The sequence below is a fragment of the Dasypus novemcinctus genome, chromosome 5 (assembly GCF_030445035.2).
Source record: "Dasypus novemcinctus isolate mDasNov1 chromosome 5, mDasNov1.1.hap2, whole genome shotgun sequence".
Lineage (NCBI taxonomy): Eukaryota > Metazoa > Chordata > Mammalia > Cingulata > Dasypodidae > Dasypus > Dasypus novemcinctus.
This window is the reverse complement of record NC_080677.1, coordinates 98,121,584-98,144,815: the sequence shown is the minus strand read 5'-3', so window position 1 is coordinate 98,144,815 and position 23,232 is coordinate 98,121,584. Positions and strand designations below refer to the sequence as shown.

The 23,232-nt window shown below is 35.6% G+C and overlaps 1 protein-coding gene across 2 annotated transcripts in view; it reads right to left on the bottom strand.

Annotated features, from left to right (window-relative positions):
* KCND2 (potassium voltage-gated channel subfamily D member 2) overlaps nucleotides 1–23,232 on the bottom strand; it is a 521,026-nt gene that overhangs the window by 17,796 nt on the left and 479,998 nt on the right. For both annotated transcript variants that reach the window (XM_004458459.5, XM_012525139.4), the window contains exon 2: nucleotides 6,579–6,741. In XM_004458459.5, coding sequence (XP_004458516.1) covers nucleotides 6,579–6,741 — 163 coding nt within the window. The remainder of the gene's footprint in view (nucleotides 1–6,578; nucleotides 6,742–23,232) is intronic.

Genomic DNA, 23,232 nt, shown 5'->3' with positions numbered 1-23,232 from the left:
TAGTTTCAATAGCAGATTGTAGTTGGTAGCTGAAAGAATCATTGATCTTGAAGACAAGACAATTGAAATGATTCAGGTTGAGGAGCAGAAAGCAAAAAAATGAATGAAAAAAATGCACAGAACCTAAGAAACCTAAGGGACATTATCAAGTGTACAAATACACACAGTATGTTTCAGAAAAGAAAGAGAGAAAGGAGAAGAAGGCATATTCAAAAAAATAATGGCATAAAACTTCCTAAATTTAGCAAAAGACATGAACATGCACATTGAAGAAACCCAATGAACCCCAAACTCCATTCCCAGACACATAGTAACCAAACTGCTCAATGCCAAGAACAAGAAGTCAGTTCTGAAAACTGCAAGAGAAAAGAAATGAATTATATACAAGGGACTCCTACTAAGATTAAATGCTGATTTTGCATTAGAAACCATCCATGGAGACAAGAAGGCAAGGGGATAAAATATTTAAAGTTCTGAAGAAAAACAATTACCAACCAACAATTTTATATCTGGAGAAACATCCTTTCAAAAATGAGTGAGTGATTAAGACATACCAGAAAAAACAAGCTGAGAGTGTTTATTACTTCTAGACCTGCTCTACAAGCAATGATAAAAAGTAGAAAGGAAAGGGCATTAGACAGTGGGTTGAAGCAGCATAAAAGTAAAAAGGTCTCCAGTAAAGGGTCATTATAAATGCTGGTACTATGGTATTGTATTATGTGGTGTGTAATTATATTTCTTGCTTCTTACCAGTTCTAAAATACAAATGCATAAAAAGTAATGATCAGTCTGTAATTATGGACATACATTGTATACAGATATAATTTGAAAAATATATGCATACACATACGATATTACTGGTTATGTTGGTATAAAATCAAACATGATTGTTTTAGATTTAGAATGTTAAATTTTAGCCCATGGTAACCATGAAAAATATAAGAAAATTATATACAGCAAGAAAAGGAAAGGGACTCAAAATGGTGCAATACAAAAATCAAATAAATATGCAAGTAGGCATAAATATAACAACTGAGGAATGGAACAAAAAAATGTATAAAACTTACAAAGACTAAGTAGGAAAGTGGCAGACGAGAGTCCTACATTATCAGTAGTTACTTTAATTGTAAATGGATTAAACTCTCCAGTCAATTGGCAGCAATTGGCAGAATGGATAAAAATGTAGGCCCCAACTATAAGCTATTTACAAGAGACTCACCTTAAATTCAAAGAAACAGGTTGAAAGTGAAAGGTGGTAGAAAGTATATCATGCAAATAGTAACTAGAAGAGAGTGGGAGTAGATACAGTATTATTAGATAAAATATACTTTAAGTTAAAATCTGTTACAGGGATAAATAAAGTCACTATATACTGTTAAATGGTTCAATTCACCAAGATGACACACTGTCATAAATATATATTCATCTAATAGCAGAGAACCAACATAAATGAAGTAAGTATTGACAGATTTGAAGAGAGAAATAGATGCTTCTACAATAAGAGCAGGAGACAGCAATATACCACTTTCAATAGTGGATAAAACATCTAGACAGAAGATGAATAAGGAAATAGATGACTTGAATAATACTGTAAACTAACTAGACCTAGAAGACATATATAGAACACTTCACCCAACAGAAGCAGAATATACATTCTTTTCTAGTTCACTTGGATACCATATTTTAGGTCACAAAACAAGTCTCAAAAATTTCAGAAATACTGAGACCATAAATATATCTTCTCCAACCACAATGGAATGAAGCTAGAAATCAATATTAGAGGGAAAACTGGAAAATTCTAAAATATGTGGAAATTAACTCAGCAATAATCAACCAATGGATTAAAGAGGAATTCACAAGGCAAATTAGGAAATATCATGAGGGGAATGAAAGTGAAAATATAACATATGAAAACTTTTTGGATGCAGCAAAGACACTACTTAATGGGAAATAGTCAGCTCTAAATGCTGACATTAAAAAAAGATCTGAAACCAGAGACCAAACCTCAGAACAGAAGGATCTATAGAAATAAGAGAAAACTAAATGCAAAGTGAGCAGAAGGAAGGAAATAATGAAGATTAGATTGGAGATAAATGCGATAGAGAATAAAAATAAAAAAAAGAAATAGAAACAATGAAACTAAAAGGTGGTTCTTTGATAAGATGAATAATATCAATAAACGTTTACCTAGACTTACAAAGAAAAAAAGAAAGAAGATGCAAATAACTAAAATCAGAAATGAAACAGAGAGCATTATTACTAATTATACAGAAATAAAACAGATTATAGAAGGAGACTATGAACAAAAGTAGGCCAACAAATTAGATAGCCTAGATGAAATGGATAAATTCCTAGAAACATACAAACCACTGTTGTTAACTCAAGATGAAATAGAAAATCTCAACAGACCAATAACAAACAGAGATGTTGAATCAATAATAAAAAACCTCCCTAAAAAGAGAAACTCATTACCAGATGGCTTCGCTATGAGTTTAATCAAACATTCAAAGAAAAATTAGCACCAATCATTTTCAAACTCTTCTGAATAATAGAAGAGAAGGGAACACTTCCTAGCTCATTCTGTGAGGCCAATATCACCCTCCTACCAAAGTCAAATAATGAGAGCACAAGAAAAAAAATTACAATTATCTCTTACAAATATAAATGCAAAAATGCTCAACAACACACTAGCAAACCAAAAACCAACAAGATATTAAAAGAATTATATGCCATGATCAATGAGGTTTATCCCAGGTATGCAAGGGTGTTTAACATAAGAAAATCAATTAATATAATATAGCCCTTTAATAGAATGAAAGGAAAAGCCACATGATCATCTCAACTGATACAGAAATAGACATTTGACAAAATCCAGCACTCCTTGATAAAACACTTAGAATATAAGGGATAGAAGGAAACTTCTTCAACATGACAAAGGGGATATAAGAAAAGCCCCCAGCTAACATCAGACTCAATGGCAAAAGACTTAAATCTTTCTTTCCAAAATTAGGAATAAGGCAAGGATGTCCACTGTCACCACTGTTATACAGTATTGTTTTGGAAGTTCTAATGAGAGCAATTAAGTAAAAAAGAAATACAAGACATCCAAATTAGAAGGAAAAAGTAAAACTTTCTTTCTTTGCAGATGACATGTTCCTATATATAGAAAATCCTAATAAATTCATGATAAAGCTTATAGAAGTAATAAACAATTTCAGCAAACAAATGGTATACAAGATCCATAGGCAAAAATCAGTAGTATTTCCACACACTACTAATGAACAATCTGAAGAGAAATTCAAGAAACAAAATCTACTTATAAAAGCAACTATAAAAATCAAATGTCTAAGGATAAATTTAACCAGTCACTTAAAGGGCTTATATGCAGGAAATTAGAAAACATTGATAAAAGAAATCAAAGAAGGCCTAAGTAAACAGAAGGTCATTCATGTTCATGGATTGTAAGACTAAGTATTGCTAAGAAGTTATTTTTACCCGAAGTGATTACAGATTAAACAAATCCCAAACAAAATTCCCATGATCTTCTGTGCAGAAATGAAAAAACCAGTTATTAAATTTATTTGGAATGAGAAGGGGCCCTGTAAACCAATACTATCTTGAAAGAGAACAAAGTTAAAAACTCATTTTCCTCAGCTTTCATACTTATTATAAAGTGGCAGTAACCAAAAGAGCATGGTATTGGTACAAGGATGGAAATATAGACCAACAGAATGAAACTGATAGTTCAAAAATAAACCTTCACACTTGCTTTTTATCAAGTGTACCTGTGCACACAATGGGTAAAGAATAGTCTCTTCAACAAAGCTGCTATGAAACCTGGATATCCATATGCAAAACAATGAAGGTGGATCTCTACTTTACACTATATACAAAAATTAACCTAAAATTGTATAGAGTTCTAAATATAGGTACCAAATTATAAAACTCCTAGAAGAATACACAGGGAAGTGTCTTCAGGATATTGTGTTAGGCAATGGTTTCTTAGACTTTCCACCAAAAGTACAAGCAACAAAGGGAAAAACAGATAAGTGGAGCTTCATCAAAATTAAAAACTTTTGTGCATCCAAGGACTTCATCAGGAAAGTAAAAACACAGCATACAGAAGGTAGAAAATATTTGGAGACTGTTTTATCTGATGGGGATGTAATATTCAGAATATATAAAGAAATCCTCCAACTCAAAAAAAAAAAAAAAAAAAAAAGACAAGCAACCCAACTGAAAAATTGACAAAAGACTTGAGCAGACATTTCTCCAAAGAAGATATATAAATGACCTAAAAGCACAGGAAAAAGTGTCCACATCTTTAACCATTAGGGAAGGCAAATCAAAACCACAATAAGATACCGCTTCACACAGTCAAGAATGGCTACTATTCAATGAACAGAAAATTACAACTATTTGACATGATGTGGAGAAATAGGAGCATCCATTCATTTTTAATGGGAATTTATAATGGTGCAACTGCTGTGGAAAAGAGTTTGGCAGTTTCTCACAAAGTTAAGTACAGAATTACATGTGACCCAGCAATCCTACTTCTAGGATACACAAATCATTTTAAGTAGAAATTCAAAAAGATATCTGCACACCAGAATTCATAAAGGCATTATTCACAGTTGCCAAAAGATGGAAGCACTTCAAGAATCCATCAACAACTGAATGGAAAAACAAAATGTGGTATATACATGCAATGGAATATTATTCACATATAATAAGGAATGAAGCTTTGATACATGCAATGACATGGATGAACCTTAAAGACATCATGTTGAGTGAAATAAGCCAGGCGCAAAAGAACAAATTTTGTATGATCTCATTAATAGGCATTAATTATAATAAGCAAATTCATAGAATCAAAAACTAAAATACAGGTTGCCAACGTCTGAGGTGGAGGTAGGGAATGCAGTGTTAAATGCTTAATTGAGACAGAGTTCCCATTTGGGGTAATGGAAAAGTTCTGGTGATGGATGGTGGTGATGGTAGCACAGTCACTGAAATATACATTTGAATGTGGTTGAAAGAGGAAATTTTAGAGTGTATGTATGTTACTAGAATAAGAATAAAAGGAACCAAAACATTGTGCTGTATAATACAATGTTTTGTTTATTACATAGTATAATACATAGTGCTGTATAATACATAGTTTATTTAGGGTTAATAAATAACTATGGACTACAATAAATAGTATAAACTATGGACTACAACTAATAGTATAATTATATTATTTTATCAATTGTAACAAAGGTATCATATTAATGCAAAGTGTTAATATGAGGAAAATTTGCATGTATGGAGGGTACATGAGAACTCTGCATTTTCTTCATGACTTTTCTGTAAACCAGCAACTTCTCTAATTAAAAAAAAACATCTTTAAAGATAGAGGGACCATGAAGACTACTGGGAATATTGCTTCATAAACTTAAAGCTACAATAAGGATTTCCAAAATTAGTCACAAGGAACAAATGCCCTGACTCTCAAAGTGACCATTTTGACAAAGAATGGGGAAGGAAAGCATGCTAACAGTATGTATTTCTGAGAGGCAGCCTGTCATAGCACGTAAAGGTGTGAACCTAGGAGACAGATTGGCTTGGATTTTCCCACTTGGTGACTAAGTGGTCTTATAATCGCTCATATTTCTGGGTACCGTAGGATTTACATTCAAAAAATCAGAATAATAATGGTAACTAGCTCCTTCAGTTGCTGGGAAGAGTATATGGGTTGTTTATGAAAAACTTTAGACCAATGTCTGGCATATACTAAGCCATGAGTAAGTGTTGAATATTGTTAATACTATTCATCAGGCACTGTTTTGAGGAATTTATATAGATGTGTATATATTTGCATTCTCTTAATCTTACAGTGAGATAGGTATCCTTTCCCTCATTTTTACAGATGTCTGTGTACTGTGCTTACTCTCGGAGGGGTTAATTAACTAGCTAATGTTAAAAGAAACAGTAAATTGCTAGACCAGGAATAAAATTCAGGTACCAATAATCTGACTTCTCCTGCTTCCTATATCCTCTATGTAAAATATCCGAGGTACATTTTGGTGCCCTCCAACAGCTCTCATTGACAGGAAACAGCTTGGCCCCCGAATGGTCACAGGCAAAATAAATCAGATCTGGAAATATGATTCTAATAAAACTTGCCAAGAATCTATCTTTGATTTTACTGCTGTTATTCGTGCCATTCACCAAATATTTTTCACTTTCTGATTCTGGCTACACGGAAGGATTGCCCCCTTTGAAGTTAGACATGGCCATATACCTTCTTTGGCTAATGCAACAGGGATTAAAGTGACTTGGGTCAAAAAAATTTAATGTCCTTTTACCACAAGCTTGAATGATTACAGAAGTGGGTTTGAAGGTTGTACTCCTATCAGTGGGACACTAATGGACCTACAGCATGATTAGGAAATATTCCTTATTGTTTTAGGCCAGTGAGAATTTAAGATTCTTTTTGCTATACTATAAACCACCTTGTTCTGTCTGATGTAACTACCAGCCAAATCAGAAAATCTGAATAGCCAGGAAGGGGTTGTACTGAGCTGAATACATACCTTTTGGGCCCTCCGTTTGTCTGCTCGTTGATTTTGGTGGTAGATCCGACTGAAGTTGGACACAATCACTGGAACAGGTAGAGCAATAACCAAGACCCCACTCAGTGAACAGATGGAACCAAAAATCTTCCCAGCTATGGTTTTTGGTACCATGTCACCATACCTGAGATAGAGAGAAAAATATATATTATTTTAAATCACAGAAGGAAAAAAAAATCACAGAAGGACATTTCTACTTATTACCAATAATTTTTTAGCTTTCAGTCTAATAATTTTTGGACATATCTATTTAACTTCCTGGCTACAATATACATATTTAAATTTTAATAAGCCAGACATTATGAATAACTGAATATAAAATTTACCTTTCAACCTTGCAGAAATTGATTTAAAATTTAGAAATTCCTTTGACTGGAAAATATTTTAAGCCACATGGCAAAGTATAGCACTTTAATATGTGCTTTATATGATCTGGCATAGCTCTTTATATTTATTTTAATAGTCATTATTTCCATGCTGAATTTTATAGTCTAAATAGCACACCCTACTTAATTTTTTAAAACACTAGATTGGTTATAAAATTTAAGTAGAGAAATAGTACATCACATTCCTTTCATCAGATAAAAATCACATATAAAATAAACTTGTCCAGGTCCCATTGTCCTGCACTTATGAAATCAATGGGCATTTCTCCATGATAATTTTACTCAATCTTTCATTTGCATGTGACCGATTGGCCACTCTCTCCTTGAAACACTTTCTGCTGGTAACTTCAGTACCGTATTGGCAAATTCTCTTAGTGGCCCTCCTACTTCATTGGCTGCTTCTTCTCTATCTTTTCTGTCTTCTTTGCCCTAATTTGATTTTTAAATTTTAGAGTATTTTCAGTCTTATGCTCTTATCTTCTCCACATAAAACTCTCCTTAACTGATTTCATCCAATCCCAGAGTTTAGAAACAATCCATATGCTGCAGATTCCCTATTTTATATGGATAGCTCTGATGTCTCTTCTGAAAGACTCATCTGCACTGGTCTGGTCAGATTATCCCTACACTTGGATATTTAAAATCCAATTAAAACTTAAATTAGCCAAATGGACCTCTTATTTCCCTGGCCTTCTCTGTCCCCACCAAACTTGTTTCTTCTATACTGTACCGCTTCCAATGAAAAGGAATTACCAACACCCCAGTTGCTCTCATCCAAAGATCAAGGATTCACCCTACTCTCCAGTTTTCACATCCTATATTTTGGCTAGTCTTTTGTCTCTGACCAAATTATATGCCAGGTGGGTCTCTTTCCTCTGTCTTCATTCACCATGATAATCCAAGTCATCATCATCATCTCTTGCCAGAGTCATGGTTATAACGTCTTACCTGAATTCTCTTTCCACATCTACCACTCCACCATTCATGCCACATAGCAGGCAGAGTCAGAGTTTTAAAAATAGAGCTCAGTCAGTAACTATGTTGCCTAAACACTTTAATGGACCTGAAACTAAAATAAATCCAAACACCTCACTTTTGCCTAGAAGGGCCTACAATATTTAGTTCCTGCCCATAGTTCACACAACCCTCTGTCAAACACATGGTCCTCTGGCTTCAGTGGCCATCTTTCCTATTCTTACATCTCTTGAGCACACTTTCTCCATATTATCACTTTTCAGATTGTGTTGCCTCCTTCCCAGACATCCATTTTCTGGTCATATTAAGCACAGTGGTCTTATTTTCTCCTCCAGTCATTCTCTATAACAGCATTCCGTTTGAACACATTCATGGAACTTATTAACATATAACATTAATTTATTTATTATTTTTGGACTCAGTGTATCTTGCCAATGTTAGAATAGAAATGAGTGGGACCTGTTCTATTTTGTGTCTCCCTAGGGTAAAGCACAGTCTTAACAAATATTCATTGAATAAATATGTTTTCTCTTCTTCACTGATATAGAGTTGTTCTAAGAATTCATTCATGGTTGGAGTAAAGGGGGGAAGAGGTTTTTTGATAATACTATTGCAGAAATTACCCAGTTGAGTCTGTGTACCCCCAACTACTCCCAGCTCAATTTAGGTCTCCAGGGTGCTCAGTGCTCTAGGGTTTAACCCTTAGTAATTAGGATTCAGAGAGACTCAGGTATTGGAATCCAGATTCAAGTAGAGTTAGAAGAACTTGGGGCTACATTATGTCTTGAGGGGTGACCTAGGAAATGATAACTCTAACATTGTGTTCATGGGAAAATACATGCATCTTGATATGGAAATGGAAGTTGCAGGTGAATTGGTCAAGGAAAAGCTGATGAGAATGATGGAAGACAGATATATTGAGTAGCTCACATTTGGTGGCCCCACTCCAGGCTCTGTTTCTCTGCTTTAAGAGCCCAGTTACTCATTATTGTTAGTATTTGTAGATGATCAGCACTTTAGCTAATTCACTGTAATTAAAATTCCTGTGATGTTTTTGCACCAGAACGACAGTGTTAATTTAAAATAAAAAATTGTATCACAAGAACTGGAATGCTCTTCCACATGAAACAGGGCTTCTTCCTGTAGTCTAACCATCCGGGAAGCTAAATCATAGTCTTAAGATTATGTTAGTGAGGAAACAGTCAAAGCTAAAGGATCTTAGAGGATGATTGACAAAGAATGGAGGACATTCTTACTATAGAGATATGCTGCATGCACAGGGGCCAATTTTGTTATCTGCCAGAGCTCATATTGAGTACACAGTCAAATTTAATAAATATCTGTTCTTCCTTTACACTGACTATACAGTAAGCAGTGGAGAAGGTTAACACACACACAGTTTTAGATAAGAAAGGGATTTGATTTTTTGCCTATCAGTTAGAATCTAGAAAAGTTGTCTCAAAAGTGAGAGTAAATGAAAACTTAATTATTTGATTGTTATGAGTAGAGGGTAAGAAGTCAATCTATGTAGTTAAAGTAAGTCTTGAGTAAAGAAATATATTCCTCCTCTATTTTCTCCTGCCTCTAAGAGATTTTTTTAAAAATTAGCATTTTATTAAGAGGTTTCTGTATCTTTTCATAAGGTAGGCAAAGCTGACACACTTGTAATCATTGGAGAAAAATATTAAACTGTGTGGTATGGATCCAAAGCTTAGTAAGAGGGCAAGAAGAGAAGATAAGCATATTAGTCAGTCAAAGGGGTGCTGATGTAAAATACCAGAAATTGGTTGGTCTTATAAAGGGTATTTATTTGGGATAGAAGCTTACAGTTGCCAGGCCATAAAGCATAAGTTACTTTGTTCACGAAGGTTTTTTGCCATGTGTTGGAGCAAGATGGCTGCCAACATCTGGCATGGTGCAGGCTTCCTGGGTTCATCTCTCCCTGCTGCTTGCTTCTCTTTCCTCACAACGAAGCTCCTCTGTATTCTTATTTCCCAGGGCTCCAGCTCAAGACTCCAACCTCCCTTGTCTATGGTGTGATTTCTCTGTGAGTCCCTGCCCACGAAGGGGGCAGGGAAGCAATGTCCTACTGATGTGGCCCAATCAAAGTCAAAATCAAGCAAAAATAAAACCTCTGAATCCAATAAACTCTAATATGTCCAGAGGAAAAGACCAGTTTACAAACATAATCCAATATTTCTCTTTGGAATTCATCAATAATATCAAACTGCTAAAATAAGTAAGTTCATTTAGTGGGCAGGAGATGAGTGGGGGTAGGAAGGTCATGCTTAGAGAAAGCTTTGGCCTAAAACAGAAGGGGAAAGATATATTCTAAGGGACTCAAAGCGCCTCTGGCAAATTCGTAGTGCAGGTTTCCCTGGAAAAGATATTTGAAGCAGGTGCCTGAAATTCAACTAGAAAAAGTCTCACTTTTAATCTTTTTTGGATATAGACAGAGTTATTAGAGCAAAAGTAAACCCAAAAGTGACTTGTTATTCAGACAAAAAGAGTGAGTAAATGAAATATCTTGCTTGTTTGAGGAATAGAGTGTGAAAAGTAAGGATATGAACCCACATGCTGTAAGGTGGCAAAGTCACAGCCTAGAAGGATCCATAAGAGAAAGCAGAGATGACAGATACTTATGGATAATTTAATGTCAAAATCTATGCTAATCTGCATAAAATAAAATTATCTTTTTACCACCACTGTATTAGTTTTAAAATCCAAAATTCCTTCACAATTGAGAAAGCATAGCTAAGGCCTTGAGGTGACTGTGGACTATCCTACAAGGATTATGGTGGGAAGAGGAAGAGGGAAAGAGGTGTCCATTGCTTTTGGTTTTGCATGGCTTGCATTTTTCTCTTGGGCAGAGAGAGCGAAACAATATTACATAAAATTAGGCTGGTCTCCAGGGCTCTGCTGCTGAGAGGATAGGGCAGAAGGAGGCGGTGAGAGAATACAAGGGGGCCAGGCCAGCCGGGGGTGCCAAGACCCTCCAGACTGCACTTGTGATTCCTGAGGAGTACCAACCGTCTCCTTCCACATCCCTTGCTTTTTAAGATCAGCCTGCTGCTGTTATTTGTAATATTTTAAGCACATTTCACTGGTTTGAATATGTTGGAGAAAAACTAAAAATACACAATGTGATTGGTATCTGGTCTTGCATTGTCCATTTTGTATTAATTCTCATTTAGAGATGACCTTGAGAAATGGAAATAGAAATTTTATCTGCAAACTTGGAACTGGGCACAGAATCTGCTGGGGATGAGAACCATCTCTCTGGTGAAATCAGCTGCTTTCCTCTGTTAACAAAGGCTATTTCCCTAGTATTCAAACTCATAGCAAGAAGTAAAAGAGCATTATATACCTCAGTAATCCAATCTCTTTGAAACTCAGTGGAGGAAAGCTTCAGAATAGAAAGCCTTATAATGAGAAGTGACACTTATAGTGGCTAAATTATAATTTAAAGTGTAAGTATGCCTACAATACTGCCACCTTTTAATGATTGCTTCTACTCTAGCAGGTTTGTTTACTTGCTTGTATTTTATTCTTTATATTAAAAAAAACACACCTCAATTTTTCTGGGTCCTTATTCTTTAATTGATGCTAAACCAAGTAGAATTAAATATTCCATTCCTTCTGTTTTTCTTAAGAATTTAATATTGTCTCCAGTTTTCAAAAATCCATTTCCCAAAAAGAGTTACATTACAATATTGAAGAGATATGGTTTATTTTCATACACTTATTTTTTTTCTATGTTTGATGAAATTGATTGAAAGATTACATAGAACTCCTAAGGTTAAATAAAACAAATATCAAATTCTTAGAAAGTACAAGAAAACAGGGAGAATAGAACATAATATATGAGAATAGCTATCAAAAGTTTTACATACTAGAAATGCATAGACAAGCTTTAAGTGAAAGGAACCTTTGCTTTTCCCCACCTTTCTTCTTTCCCCTGCTTCTCCTAAATTTTCTCTCTTTCCCCTGCATTCACCATGTTGTTAGTGGAGTTACTCCATTTTCTTCCGGCTCCTTATTCACCCTGGACATCTTGTTTTTATTGCCCCCCCCCTTACTTTATTTTTTCTTTTTCTTTTTTAAGTTAGGCTAGTAAAAAGAATCTATTGGGAAATGGGGGAAAGAACAGAGCTTACTGAGAAATGGGAGAGAAAAAGGGAAATACATACCAAGATTTGGTGTGGGCCCCTCTAGACAGAGAGAGTGTCCCCCCTTACCTTTGTTCACCCAAACTTTTAAAAAATTCACCCAAACCTTACTTTTATTACCCTCTTCTTCCTCATATCAGTTAAAAAGGTATAATATGGAGGTGTCATCCACATAAAAGGGTTAATTCCAAATTGGCACAACTGCCCAAAATATTGTTTAAAGTTATATCTTTTGATGTATGTTAAAGATCACATTAGGTAGTGCACCAAAAAGATTCAACCTTTGGGTTTTTGAAGACTCTAATCTCAAATATTATCCAAAAGTTTCATTCAAATTTTTGAAGTCTGGCATACACTCTGTTTAATCATGTCAAAATTATAGGTAAATCTGGTTAATTCAGACAAACAACTACAATGAATATATATATGATAGTGTGTGTATTCTCAATATATATATATCATCAATTCCTAATTTATTAAGTAAAACCTGAATGGGATGGAAAACATGAAAAAATTTTAAGTATAATACATTGTAAACCAAATTTTATTAATATCTACTCAATTTTTCCTTACCCAGCATTTCTCAGAAATCATATGGCTAAGTGTGACTGTCTCTAGATTTCAAATGGAGAAATAATTCCTTGAATTTCTATTCACAATCTATGAACAGATCCTTTTTACTTCCCAGCCCTATTCAACAGTTTCTATATTTTCCTCTGTTATTTTGAAGAATATAAATATAGACTCATCTGATAAAAGATAACTGTTATATAAAGCAAACCGTCCCAGCTAACACATGATTTTCCACCTATGAAGCTATTTCCCAAGAATACTGAAAGAGAAAACAAAAACCAAGTATTTTATAAATAATCATGAAGGTAGAAGAGATTCCATACAGCAGGAAGGAAATGCTAATTTAAAAATAAACCTCGATGCCTTCTGTAACTCAATCTCTTTCACTATTTTTCCTTTTCACAAGTGAAAAGTCTTAAATTGCTAGGTATAAGAAATAGTGAATGGATCCTGAGCAGCTGCACAAATTCCAGTAGGATTCTATACATTGTATAAGGCAGGTGCTGGTTTAGTAGGTACATTATTTCAAGGAATATAATAGTAAAAACAAACCATAAAACAAAAAAAATAATAATATGGGACAGGATTCAGTATTTTTGCATGGAAGCATTTAGAAATTAGCTATCATTTTAAAAGTTAGATGAAAGTAAGTGGATGTGTAAAACATCCTGGTGAAAGTTAATTGTGTGAGTGTGTGTGTATGTAATGCACATGTATTTTAATTACTGATTTTTGTTTAAATTTAATAGACCAAGAATCAATACTTTCTGATCTGAAAGCTGGATCCCTTCTCAAGTAATAATTCTACCCTTTGGGGTCTTAGAAGTTACATTATTCATGGGTTTCTTCTACAAGCTCAGTATTCCGGAAAGATCACAGTTTGATGGTTAATTTTTATTGTTGCTGCAATGTTTGCAAATAGCAAAGGGACTCATTTTTTCTTAGTGTTGCTGTATAACACCTGTTTCCCTGCTTGTGGTATGGAACTTGCTTGCCAGAGGGGCCCTGGTATTACTTGACAATAGAAAGATTTCTCTTGCCATTAAAATCAATATTTGCCTAAAAAGATGCCCTGATTTTGTCTCCAAGGTTCTATCTTGCCTGTAGGATTAACTGCTATACTATACTAGCTCTTTTGGAAAGCTTGAGAATTTGTTTGGGCTCTCTCACATACATATTTATTTAAATAAAGTTTCTGTGTCCTTTCCTGTCTATTTTAATCTAAGCCAAACTACGAGCTACACTTCTTTTAAAAGAGTAAAGTTTTTACTTGTTCCAATTTTCCTGACATTAATAATCTTAACATCTGTTATGACAGGGGAAGCCAGAGTTCCCGCACCCAAATGAGAGGCTCTTAGCCAGTGTCCTTGGACTTTTAGGGAAGCCTTGGATAAAATTCAGGTGGGTCAGGGAACTCCACAAAAATATGGTTCCATATGCATTTTCCAGGAAAGAATTTTCATAGATTTTGTTAGATTATCAAATAATGTTAAATCGTGATTTTTGTATTTAAGGTAATATTAATGTCATATATTGTCAATATGTATAGTCTAAATACACACTGCGGGAAGGAAAGAAAAAAAACCATTGCTTTACAACTGCAGAAACACCAAGTAGCCACTAGAGGGCATAAAAACCTAAATGAAAGTTTAGAAAACAAATTGGGATCTTCTCTCCTTTTCACAAACTGAGAAGGGGGAAAGTATTTCCAGTAAATTGCCTGTACAGATGCCTTATCTTCGCCTATACACTCTCAATATTCAGGATATATGTTGAGCATCTTATTACTCTGGAAATAGTTGAATGGAAAAAAATCTCACCAATTTTGTAGATAGTCTATGTGCCAGGTGTTTCCAAAAAGACACAAAACAATTCTGACAGAATTGTGTGTTTCTTCTAGAAAAATAACTAATTTCCTGTAATGTGAGATCTCACTAAAGCTTAAATTTAAACAAGAAGCCATTTAACCAGATCCGTGAGTGTGAAAGTAAAGAAGTGAGAGGACTGGGTTTGTGTATAGAAAGGGACAGGAATCCAGGAAAGGACTAAGATGCTTTTAGCACATCTACTCACATTTCTACAATAAGTTCTCAACATTAGGTTTCATTTTGGCTTTCTAACTGTGTCTTTTAGCTTGTGCCTTTAAAAAAATCTTGTCTGTTATTTTTTCTCATGCTTTTAGCCTATTGTATGATAAAATGAGGGCTTTCAAGGTTATAGATGAAGCATTTGATTATGACCTAATATCCTAATAAAATGTTCTGTTTAAATGAATACACCAATGGCAGTCTTTACACCAGTTTCTTTTAAAGAATGTTTTCGTATTTTCGAAGTATGCTTTTCAGAGACCATGTTTGTAATACTTACTTTATTCATTTTTTAAAAAATTATGCAAATATATGTACAACTGATTACTGTGAGTCACACTTTCTAAAAAAGCACAGTCTTCCCAGCTGTGGGACCACCGGAAATATTTTCCCCTCTTTTTTGCTTTGGGTTCCTAGTTTTTGGTGCCTGGGACTGCCCTTTCACCCACAGAGATGGTTGGGCCTGACTATGCCATTCCCCTGTATAAAAGCCTTCATTGTCTTGTCTCTCCATCACCTGCAGGAAAAAGCCCTAGCTCCTTAGCATGAAACACACATCTCTTCATGACTTGACCACCTTATACTCCACTGTTCATGCACACATAGCCTATGTTCTAATTGGAACAAATGACTTTCTATTACTGGAATGTATTGCCTCCTTGCATTCCTCTGTGCCTTTCTATATACTCTTTTGTCTAGAATATTCCCCTTTCCACTCACATTGCATAAATCTTTGGGTAAACTTCAAATTCACACAGACTCAGCAAAAGGGTTTTTTGGAAGAATTTATTTTATTTTATCCAGTAAGAACAATGTTCTCCTTCTTCTATGCTTCTATGCCACTTGTAACTAACAGAGTACAATTAGTTTGTCCCAGGCCTTTCTTCTCTTACTAAACTATTAGGCCCATGAGATTAAGGACCATGTCATCATTAGAAACCCAAGACTAGCACAGACCTTGTCTAGTGCCGAGCAAATAGTTGGACCTCTATAAATGTTTATAGCTTAAATAAATCTTGCAGGGAGAGCTCTGATGGTAAACAATAAATATGGCAGGGAGCAAAAGGGGATACATGTCTATTGGTTTATTCCTCTCCATCAGACTTCCTACTACTTCCCCAGACCCAGCACCATCTCCTGTCTTCATTTTTGCTCATCTCCACTTTATTTCTTTAGTAGAGGTTAAATTCCTCTCTGGAAAATTCAGTGAACTGCCCAGAGTAACCTGATTCTACATTGTCAATGGATCTTAGCTTTTAGAACCAGAGAAATCATTATTAACCTAAAAGATAATAAACAAAAACAGAGAAGGGGAGAGATCTGACACTTTTCCAGTTCTTACCGTGTTTTCCATTGCTGCATGCATAACCAGTCTGTATCTGGCCAGAATTTTGAAATAAAAATTTCCCCAAATTTGACAGAATTTGCAAACTTCAAATGTCCCACAGTTTGAATGAATACCAACTCCTTGTTCTATGAATCTCACATAGCATCTTGGGAAACGGCTGGGTTCTCTGTACCTCTCTGTTCTCAATGCAGCTAATCTTTGAACACTAACCACTCTGCAAATTCGTTGCTGGGCATCCATTTTTCTTAACAAGGTCCTCTCTGATAATAACCTGGGACTTACTGGGAACAGCAGTAAGCTTCTCTTCCATCAGAAGAAATTTAATTCGTCCAGCAAATCAAGGTCCCAGCATATGCCTGGTCATTTTGGCTTTAGGCTGATGGCACCGGCTTCCATAGGAAGCGTATTTAGGTTTTGCATCCTAAGGGGTTTCATTTTCGACACTGTCAGAGCTGGTTTCACACTGGGACTTTCTTCAGTTACCTGCTGCCGTTGCTTCCCTCTCTTCCTGTCCTTTGAAAAGAAACTCTGTTTGAAGGAGCTCCCCATTGTACATGGTTCCAAGTCGGCTGCTGCCCTGCAGGCTGTCACCCGAGGAGACAAATCCCTATGCCATTTGACGGTTCTGTTCATAAACTGGTTTTCTTACAACCAGCCATCTCTCTAACTTGCTGACACCAGTGAAATTGTTCATTGCTTGCAATCTGTTCAGAGGCATATATGTGCTTTTGCCATGGGAAGAAGGAGGAGCTAGTCTCCAGGGTTATGCCTGCAGTGCCAGCTGTAGAACAGACTGTCAAGCATCTTAAATGCAAGAAGTCAAGATATTTACTGTGAACATTTTCACTTTTTTTTCTCACCTGAGTTTACACAGTCTAAAACCCATGAGCTAGTATAAGCCTCAAGACACTTTTAAAATGCCTTAAAATACCAGTTTTTTTTTTTTTTTCGGACTGTACTTTTAAAATTACTTATGGATTATCCAGTAATAACCACACACATTTCTTGCATCCAGTTCTGCTCAGGAAGGCCCAATAATTTTACCACCAATGGTCTACTTCTTAAGTAATACAGAAAAGACTGCACCAAATTCCAACTGCACCAGAGACAAAGCCTTGACACTATTGGGGCAGAAATTTAGGCCCTGACTAAGAGGGCGGTGCTGAAAATGCAAGCCATGCCCTCCTGGCAAATGTGCCCATGTCCACACTATTCCTAACCCTAATATCTGACATGATCTAATGGAATTCCCTGAAAGGCTTGGAGCTCCTCGCTCAACTGCTGACCATGGGCCCAGCCTGTGTGCCTCGTGTCCTGTGGTAGAGACCTGGGTTTCGATGGGAGATTAGCACCAGAGAGCCGTTTTCCCCTGGTGAGGCAGCCAGGTCTTCTGCTGGACTTGTTCCTTCCTCATCTATGCATCACTCAGCCTAGTCTCTGACCAGAGACTTCTTCCCTGCCCCAAACTCCAAAATTCTTTAAGTATAAATAATTTAATATGAAGACATTTTCTATTAATAGTCACAGCTGTTAAAATATAAAAATAGAGGGATGAGAGAAGTTGTGATTTAACCTCCTAAGACAGCCAGGCATTCTGCAAAAGTTTTAGACTTCAATTCAGCCTAGAAAGTTTCCATAGTCTTAAATAAACTCTGTGCTTGATGAGAATCCAAGGGTCTCTATTTGCCTAAGAGATAATTTAGGAGAACAATTTTATTCTGATCAATGTAAGACAAAGTTATCTCCTAAAACTAAATGAAGATATTATATGCATTTTGAGTACCTAGATTCTTTTGCCTTGTTAGGAGGTTAAAGCGCTGATAGAATGGTGGTTTCTTTCTATCAACTACATAAATTAGGGTATATCCAGGAAAACCCATAAATGGAGTCTTCAATAAATTCATGTCTCTACTTTTATAGTTTTAATTGCTCAGATTTCTGTATGAAAATGATCCTATGCTTTCATTCTGAATGTGTCTAGTAAAACAAAACAAAACAGAAATGAAACTAAAAGTTTATAAAAAATAAACCAACTAAAAAGAGTCTTCTATCAAAAAACTTTACTCAGATTTCACTTTAAGGAGAAAGAGGAAACACATTATATGAAAATTAAGTTGATACTAGAAATTATATGAAATATCACAAGCAAATCAGCCTTCCTACCTTAAGGACTGAGGGAAAGTTGGAACTTCTTACAGGGCAAGCTCGAGAGTTTTCAATTTCTGTCAAAGATATGCATTTCAATCCAATATAAATTGAGAATGAGCAAAACCCCTCAAAATACCTGTTTTGATAGTGTGATGGAAAAATGCCAAACATGAAGCAACATTAAGATGTCAATTTAGATCTGATGATTGTAAAAGTTTCTACTGGTATGAAATGGACGTAATGTGCAATAAAAGATGTCCCTGGGGCTTCCAAACTATGTGGTGACTAAGCACTGGCAAGAGACTCTTAATTAGAATAAATCATTTCAGAGTTGTATCCTTCAGCAGATCTGTGCAAATGTCATTAGTAATAAATTAAAATCATATTTTAAGGACAGGTGAGTGGATGTAAAACCAAGTTGCTTTTGAATATGAACATGATTTCACGGTTAGTCCAGTGGCTCAAGAGCCTTTTTGCTGCAAGATGTTTTGCTTTCATTGTTGTTGGTTTTTGTTATGGTAATGAAAATAGAAAGTTGATAGCTTAACATGCCAGAGTCTAGATGTTAGTTATAAATTTAAATTTAAAAAAAAAATCTTATGTTTAAAGGAGACTACAATATTGTGAATGAAGGTTTTGGCAATAAAATGGCAATATATGATGTGTGTTTTAAATTAAAAACGAGAAAGACTACAGCCATTCCATTATAGATGTCATTAACATGAGTAGCTAGAATATGCTTAAAACGTGTTTGACTACTTGACGCTTCTATACTAACGAGGGTTAAGGATTCCTTTATGATTGCAGGGTAAAGCCTTTGGGGACTTTACCTCACAGCACTCTGCCCTCACCTATGATGGGAGGCACCTTGTGATCAGGGTGGTTGATTTTCATAGTGGGAAAACAAAGCTGACTCTTGACACAATCCAAATACATAACTTGAAATATTTGTTAGTGCCTCTCAAACTACAGATAAAATTGCCTGTTGAGACTTACATTAATAAACTTCTATGTATAAAAAAGTAAAAATAAGTTAAAGCAAGTGATAAAAGCTAAAAGCAAAATTTCCCTTAAATATCTTGCTTCCTGCTCTTTTCCCTCCCTTCCTTCTTCAAAAATTTTATCTAGCTCCTACACAGAGTTGGGCACTTTGATACTGATAATGAATTGTATACTTGGTTCATTTTATTCAAAGAGTATCACAGTAAAGGAAGAAAGAGCAAAAAACAAATCATTGAACTCTCGTTATCTCAAATTTCTAATTCCTCCCCTATTTCTTCTAAAATGCTTATAGTTATTGTTTGAATCTCCAGCTATATTTGGTGGAACTTGGAGAACTTCTGCTGGAAATAACTGTTAATTATGTCATGCTTCCTGCTATTCACCTGAAGCATTACTCTCTTTAAGCATAAGTGAATCTCCTTTTCTCATTCTCAATAACATAACTTTTTAAAGAGTTGCAAATAATGTTACTACGTTGCTTATGTTGTTCCTAATATAGTCATTTAGAGCAATTTTTTTACAACGGCCTGGTGGTAAATGTTTCAGGCCTTGCGGGTCATATGGTTTCTGTCTCAAGGACTCAACTCTTATAGCTTGAAAGCAGCCTCAGACAATCCAAAACAAATGAGGTGGCTGATCCAATAAAAATTATTTATGGACACTGAAATTTGAATTTCACATAATTTTACATGTCATGAAGTATTATTCTTCTTTTGATATTTTCTTGAATGATTTAAATATGTGAAAACTCTGCATAGAGTAAAAAAATAGGTTGAGGGCTGGATTTAACATGCTGGCCGGTTTTGCAACCCCTAAATTTGAAGGACTATTTTTTGAGTCATCAATTTACTATGGGAAGGCTAAAGGTTATTTTCCTTCAGAAGCATTTTTAATCATTCAACAATACATTGCTTCAGCACTGTGAAACATATTTCTTCAAACATTTAGTGCTTTCTTGACTTTAGGAGATGCACCTTTTGGGGAAGGCGAGATAAGGCACCTCTGTAACGCAGTCCAGCTGACCCTTCTGAATACTGTCCTCTCCATCTTTGCTGGATGCTTCCTGCTTTTAGTAGATGAAAGGGAGAATGAGCTGATTGTCCTGGTTGCTGTCCACCATTTGCAGCACACTGGGGTGGGGGATAGAGGGGAAGACGTGGAGGAGCCATTATGCCCCAAATGCTGTGCTAAGTGTGGGAAGGCAGAGATTAACAGCTGCAGACCTGGCTCTTAGTGAGTTTGAGAGCCAACATAGGGAATGGCTATTAAGTCTAATAACTGCTATAATAGGGATGATCTTGGAATTTCTTGTGAATTGAGAATACTTGCAAAATGTTTCCAAGAGAAGGCAAGCTTTGAAGTGAATCTAGAAGAATAAAAAGGAATTAGCTAGGCAATAAATTCCACAATTAGAGTTTATTAATTGTGCCTAATAATTCTTGACTTTGCTAAAATACAATTATTCCTGAGACTTATAACACATTAAGCTTTTGAACTCATGTGCATCTCTCTGGAATTGAATTTATCTATCAAATTGTTTCTTGAAGGCAGCTTTAAATGGGGAGAGAGGTTAGAGAGAAATCACATCTAAAGAAGGGAAAAAGGCCCAGAAATGAACACTGGGCACAGAAATCGAGACTTGAACTATTTAAAAGTTTTACCCATGGCTGGCTGTGCCTAGAAAAAGCTTTTTTTCCCTTCATGAACTGACTTTTAAAAGGGTGTTTGTTTGTCTAGCAAGAATGAACGGAGCCAGCCATTATGCCTTAGAGATCCTGTATTGATCTTCACAGACAAATCACTAAATAGGACTTGACTGTTAACACAATGGAGGATTAATTCTCCCTTCCGCATTAGCCTACAGTGGGCATGTCAATATGCATTTATGAAACCTCCCCCTGAGCTGAGAAGAAGGCATGGAACCTAGTAAATAAATTAAGGTAGGGAAGTCAAAAGGAGAATGTGACCAAATTTTTTTCCCTTTAAGTTAAATTCTATTATATCAAGTCCGAAAGGAACAAGTTTTTATATAACTTTCTATCTTTATTCATATTTTTACTGTTTCTACATGGTAGAATGCTAATTAGTTTGTTTTAGAAGGGAATAAAATATGAAAAAAAAATCTTTTTGCTTATCCTTAGCAAAGTTCCTGCTAAAACATTTCAAGAGATTATGGGATATTTGAAATAAGAGTGGTCCTAGGTAATTATTAGTTTTGCTAGTCTTGAAATATGATGAACTTGAGTGGAATTTTACTTAGGTTTACTAAGTCAGTGGAAAAGTAAGGAAGTTCTATCAGTTAATTTTCTGAGTGTGAATCAATTTCACATTTTAAAAAAAGAAGTGATTGTTTTCTTAACTCAACTGATTAGGTATAGATAAATGTTTAGCTGCCTAATTTGTAATAAATGACCAAAGTTAACTGAGTCTGCAAGTAGTTTCCAGGAAAGAGATAGTTGAGTTCCCACATGGAAGGCTACATGTTGACTTTAGTATCAAGGCAGAAAATATTTTGGCTCCATATGAAGAGCCATCATTGTATACCTACTCAAGTACAGTGCCATTAATGAGTGAGGATGCTGGACTGTGGAGGGATGTGTTAATTTTAAGGCCTCTAAGATCTTTTTCATGATATGTGTGCCGTATTCTTTTAACCGCCTCTCAATTTGCCTATTCAAGAATAAAAGCAACCTTGCAATAACTCTAGGATCCAAGTAATTCTAGGGTCCTTACATAGAGAATGACTAGGAGAATAACATTACCGAAGTAGTTTTAAAGTTGTTTCCATGCCTTTATATGTAAACCATCCACCCTTTATAAGATAGTGTCTTCTGAGAGCAGAAATATCTCACTTTCAAGGAGTCATGAATACAGATAAGAAGAGTAGTCAGAAGTTAAGGGTTATTAACTGAGGCAAAGAAGTAAGTGGTACAATATTTTCTAGTCTTTCAAAAAATTGGAGGTACTTAAGTCTATGCAGTTTTAGTGGGGCAGAACCACTCCCAAACAATTTCTTATCTTACTTGGTTACCATTTTTCTGTTTTTAAAAATTAATGGTAAAATAAAGAAAAGAAAACATTGAGGACAACAGGGACAATCTTACTCTAAACACTGCCAAATCCCTGCCAGGTACAAGCAGAGAGACATGAGTAGTCCACAGTAACTGCCTCTACCAGCCCAAAGTCTCTTTTTTTAAAAAATTTTTAATTGGATTTAAAAAAAAAAAGATTTATTTATTTAATCCCCCCCCTCCCCCGGTTGTCTGTTCTCTGTGTCTATTTGCTGAGTCTTGTTTCTTTGTCCGCTTCTGTTGTCGTCAGCGGCACAGGAAGTGTGGGCGGTGCCATTCCTGGACAGGCTGCACTTTCTTTCGCGCTGGGCGCTCTCTGGCTCTCCTTACGGGCACACTCATTGCGCGTGGGGCTCCCCTATGGGGGGGACACCCCTGCATGGCAGGGCACTTCTTGTGCGCATCAGCACTGCGTATGGGCCAGCTCCACATGGGTCGAGGAGGCCCCGGTTTGAACCGTGGACCTCCCATGTGGTAGACGGACGCCCTAACCACTGGGTCAAAGCCTCTTTAATCAACCAGTTTTCATCAGTAAAACCTGGGCTCCAGGAAGTGAATGTCAAAGGAAAGCCAGAAAAATGAATGAGAGATATATTTGGTCTGTACTATATTTAGGCTAAGTTTTTTTTATCCCCAATCATTAGTTTCTGATATCCCAATATGCCTTTAACTATCAAAAGGGCTACTTAAAATTTCTGACTAGTTTTTCATGGTTTGATTTTTATTTAATTCACTTGTGCTATATACACACACACACATACACACACACATATATATATAAACATTCTGTTCTCTAATTAAAAATGGATGTATGTTGTATAATCAAAACAAGAAACAAAGGATGTCTCAATTCCCA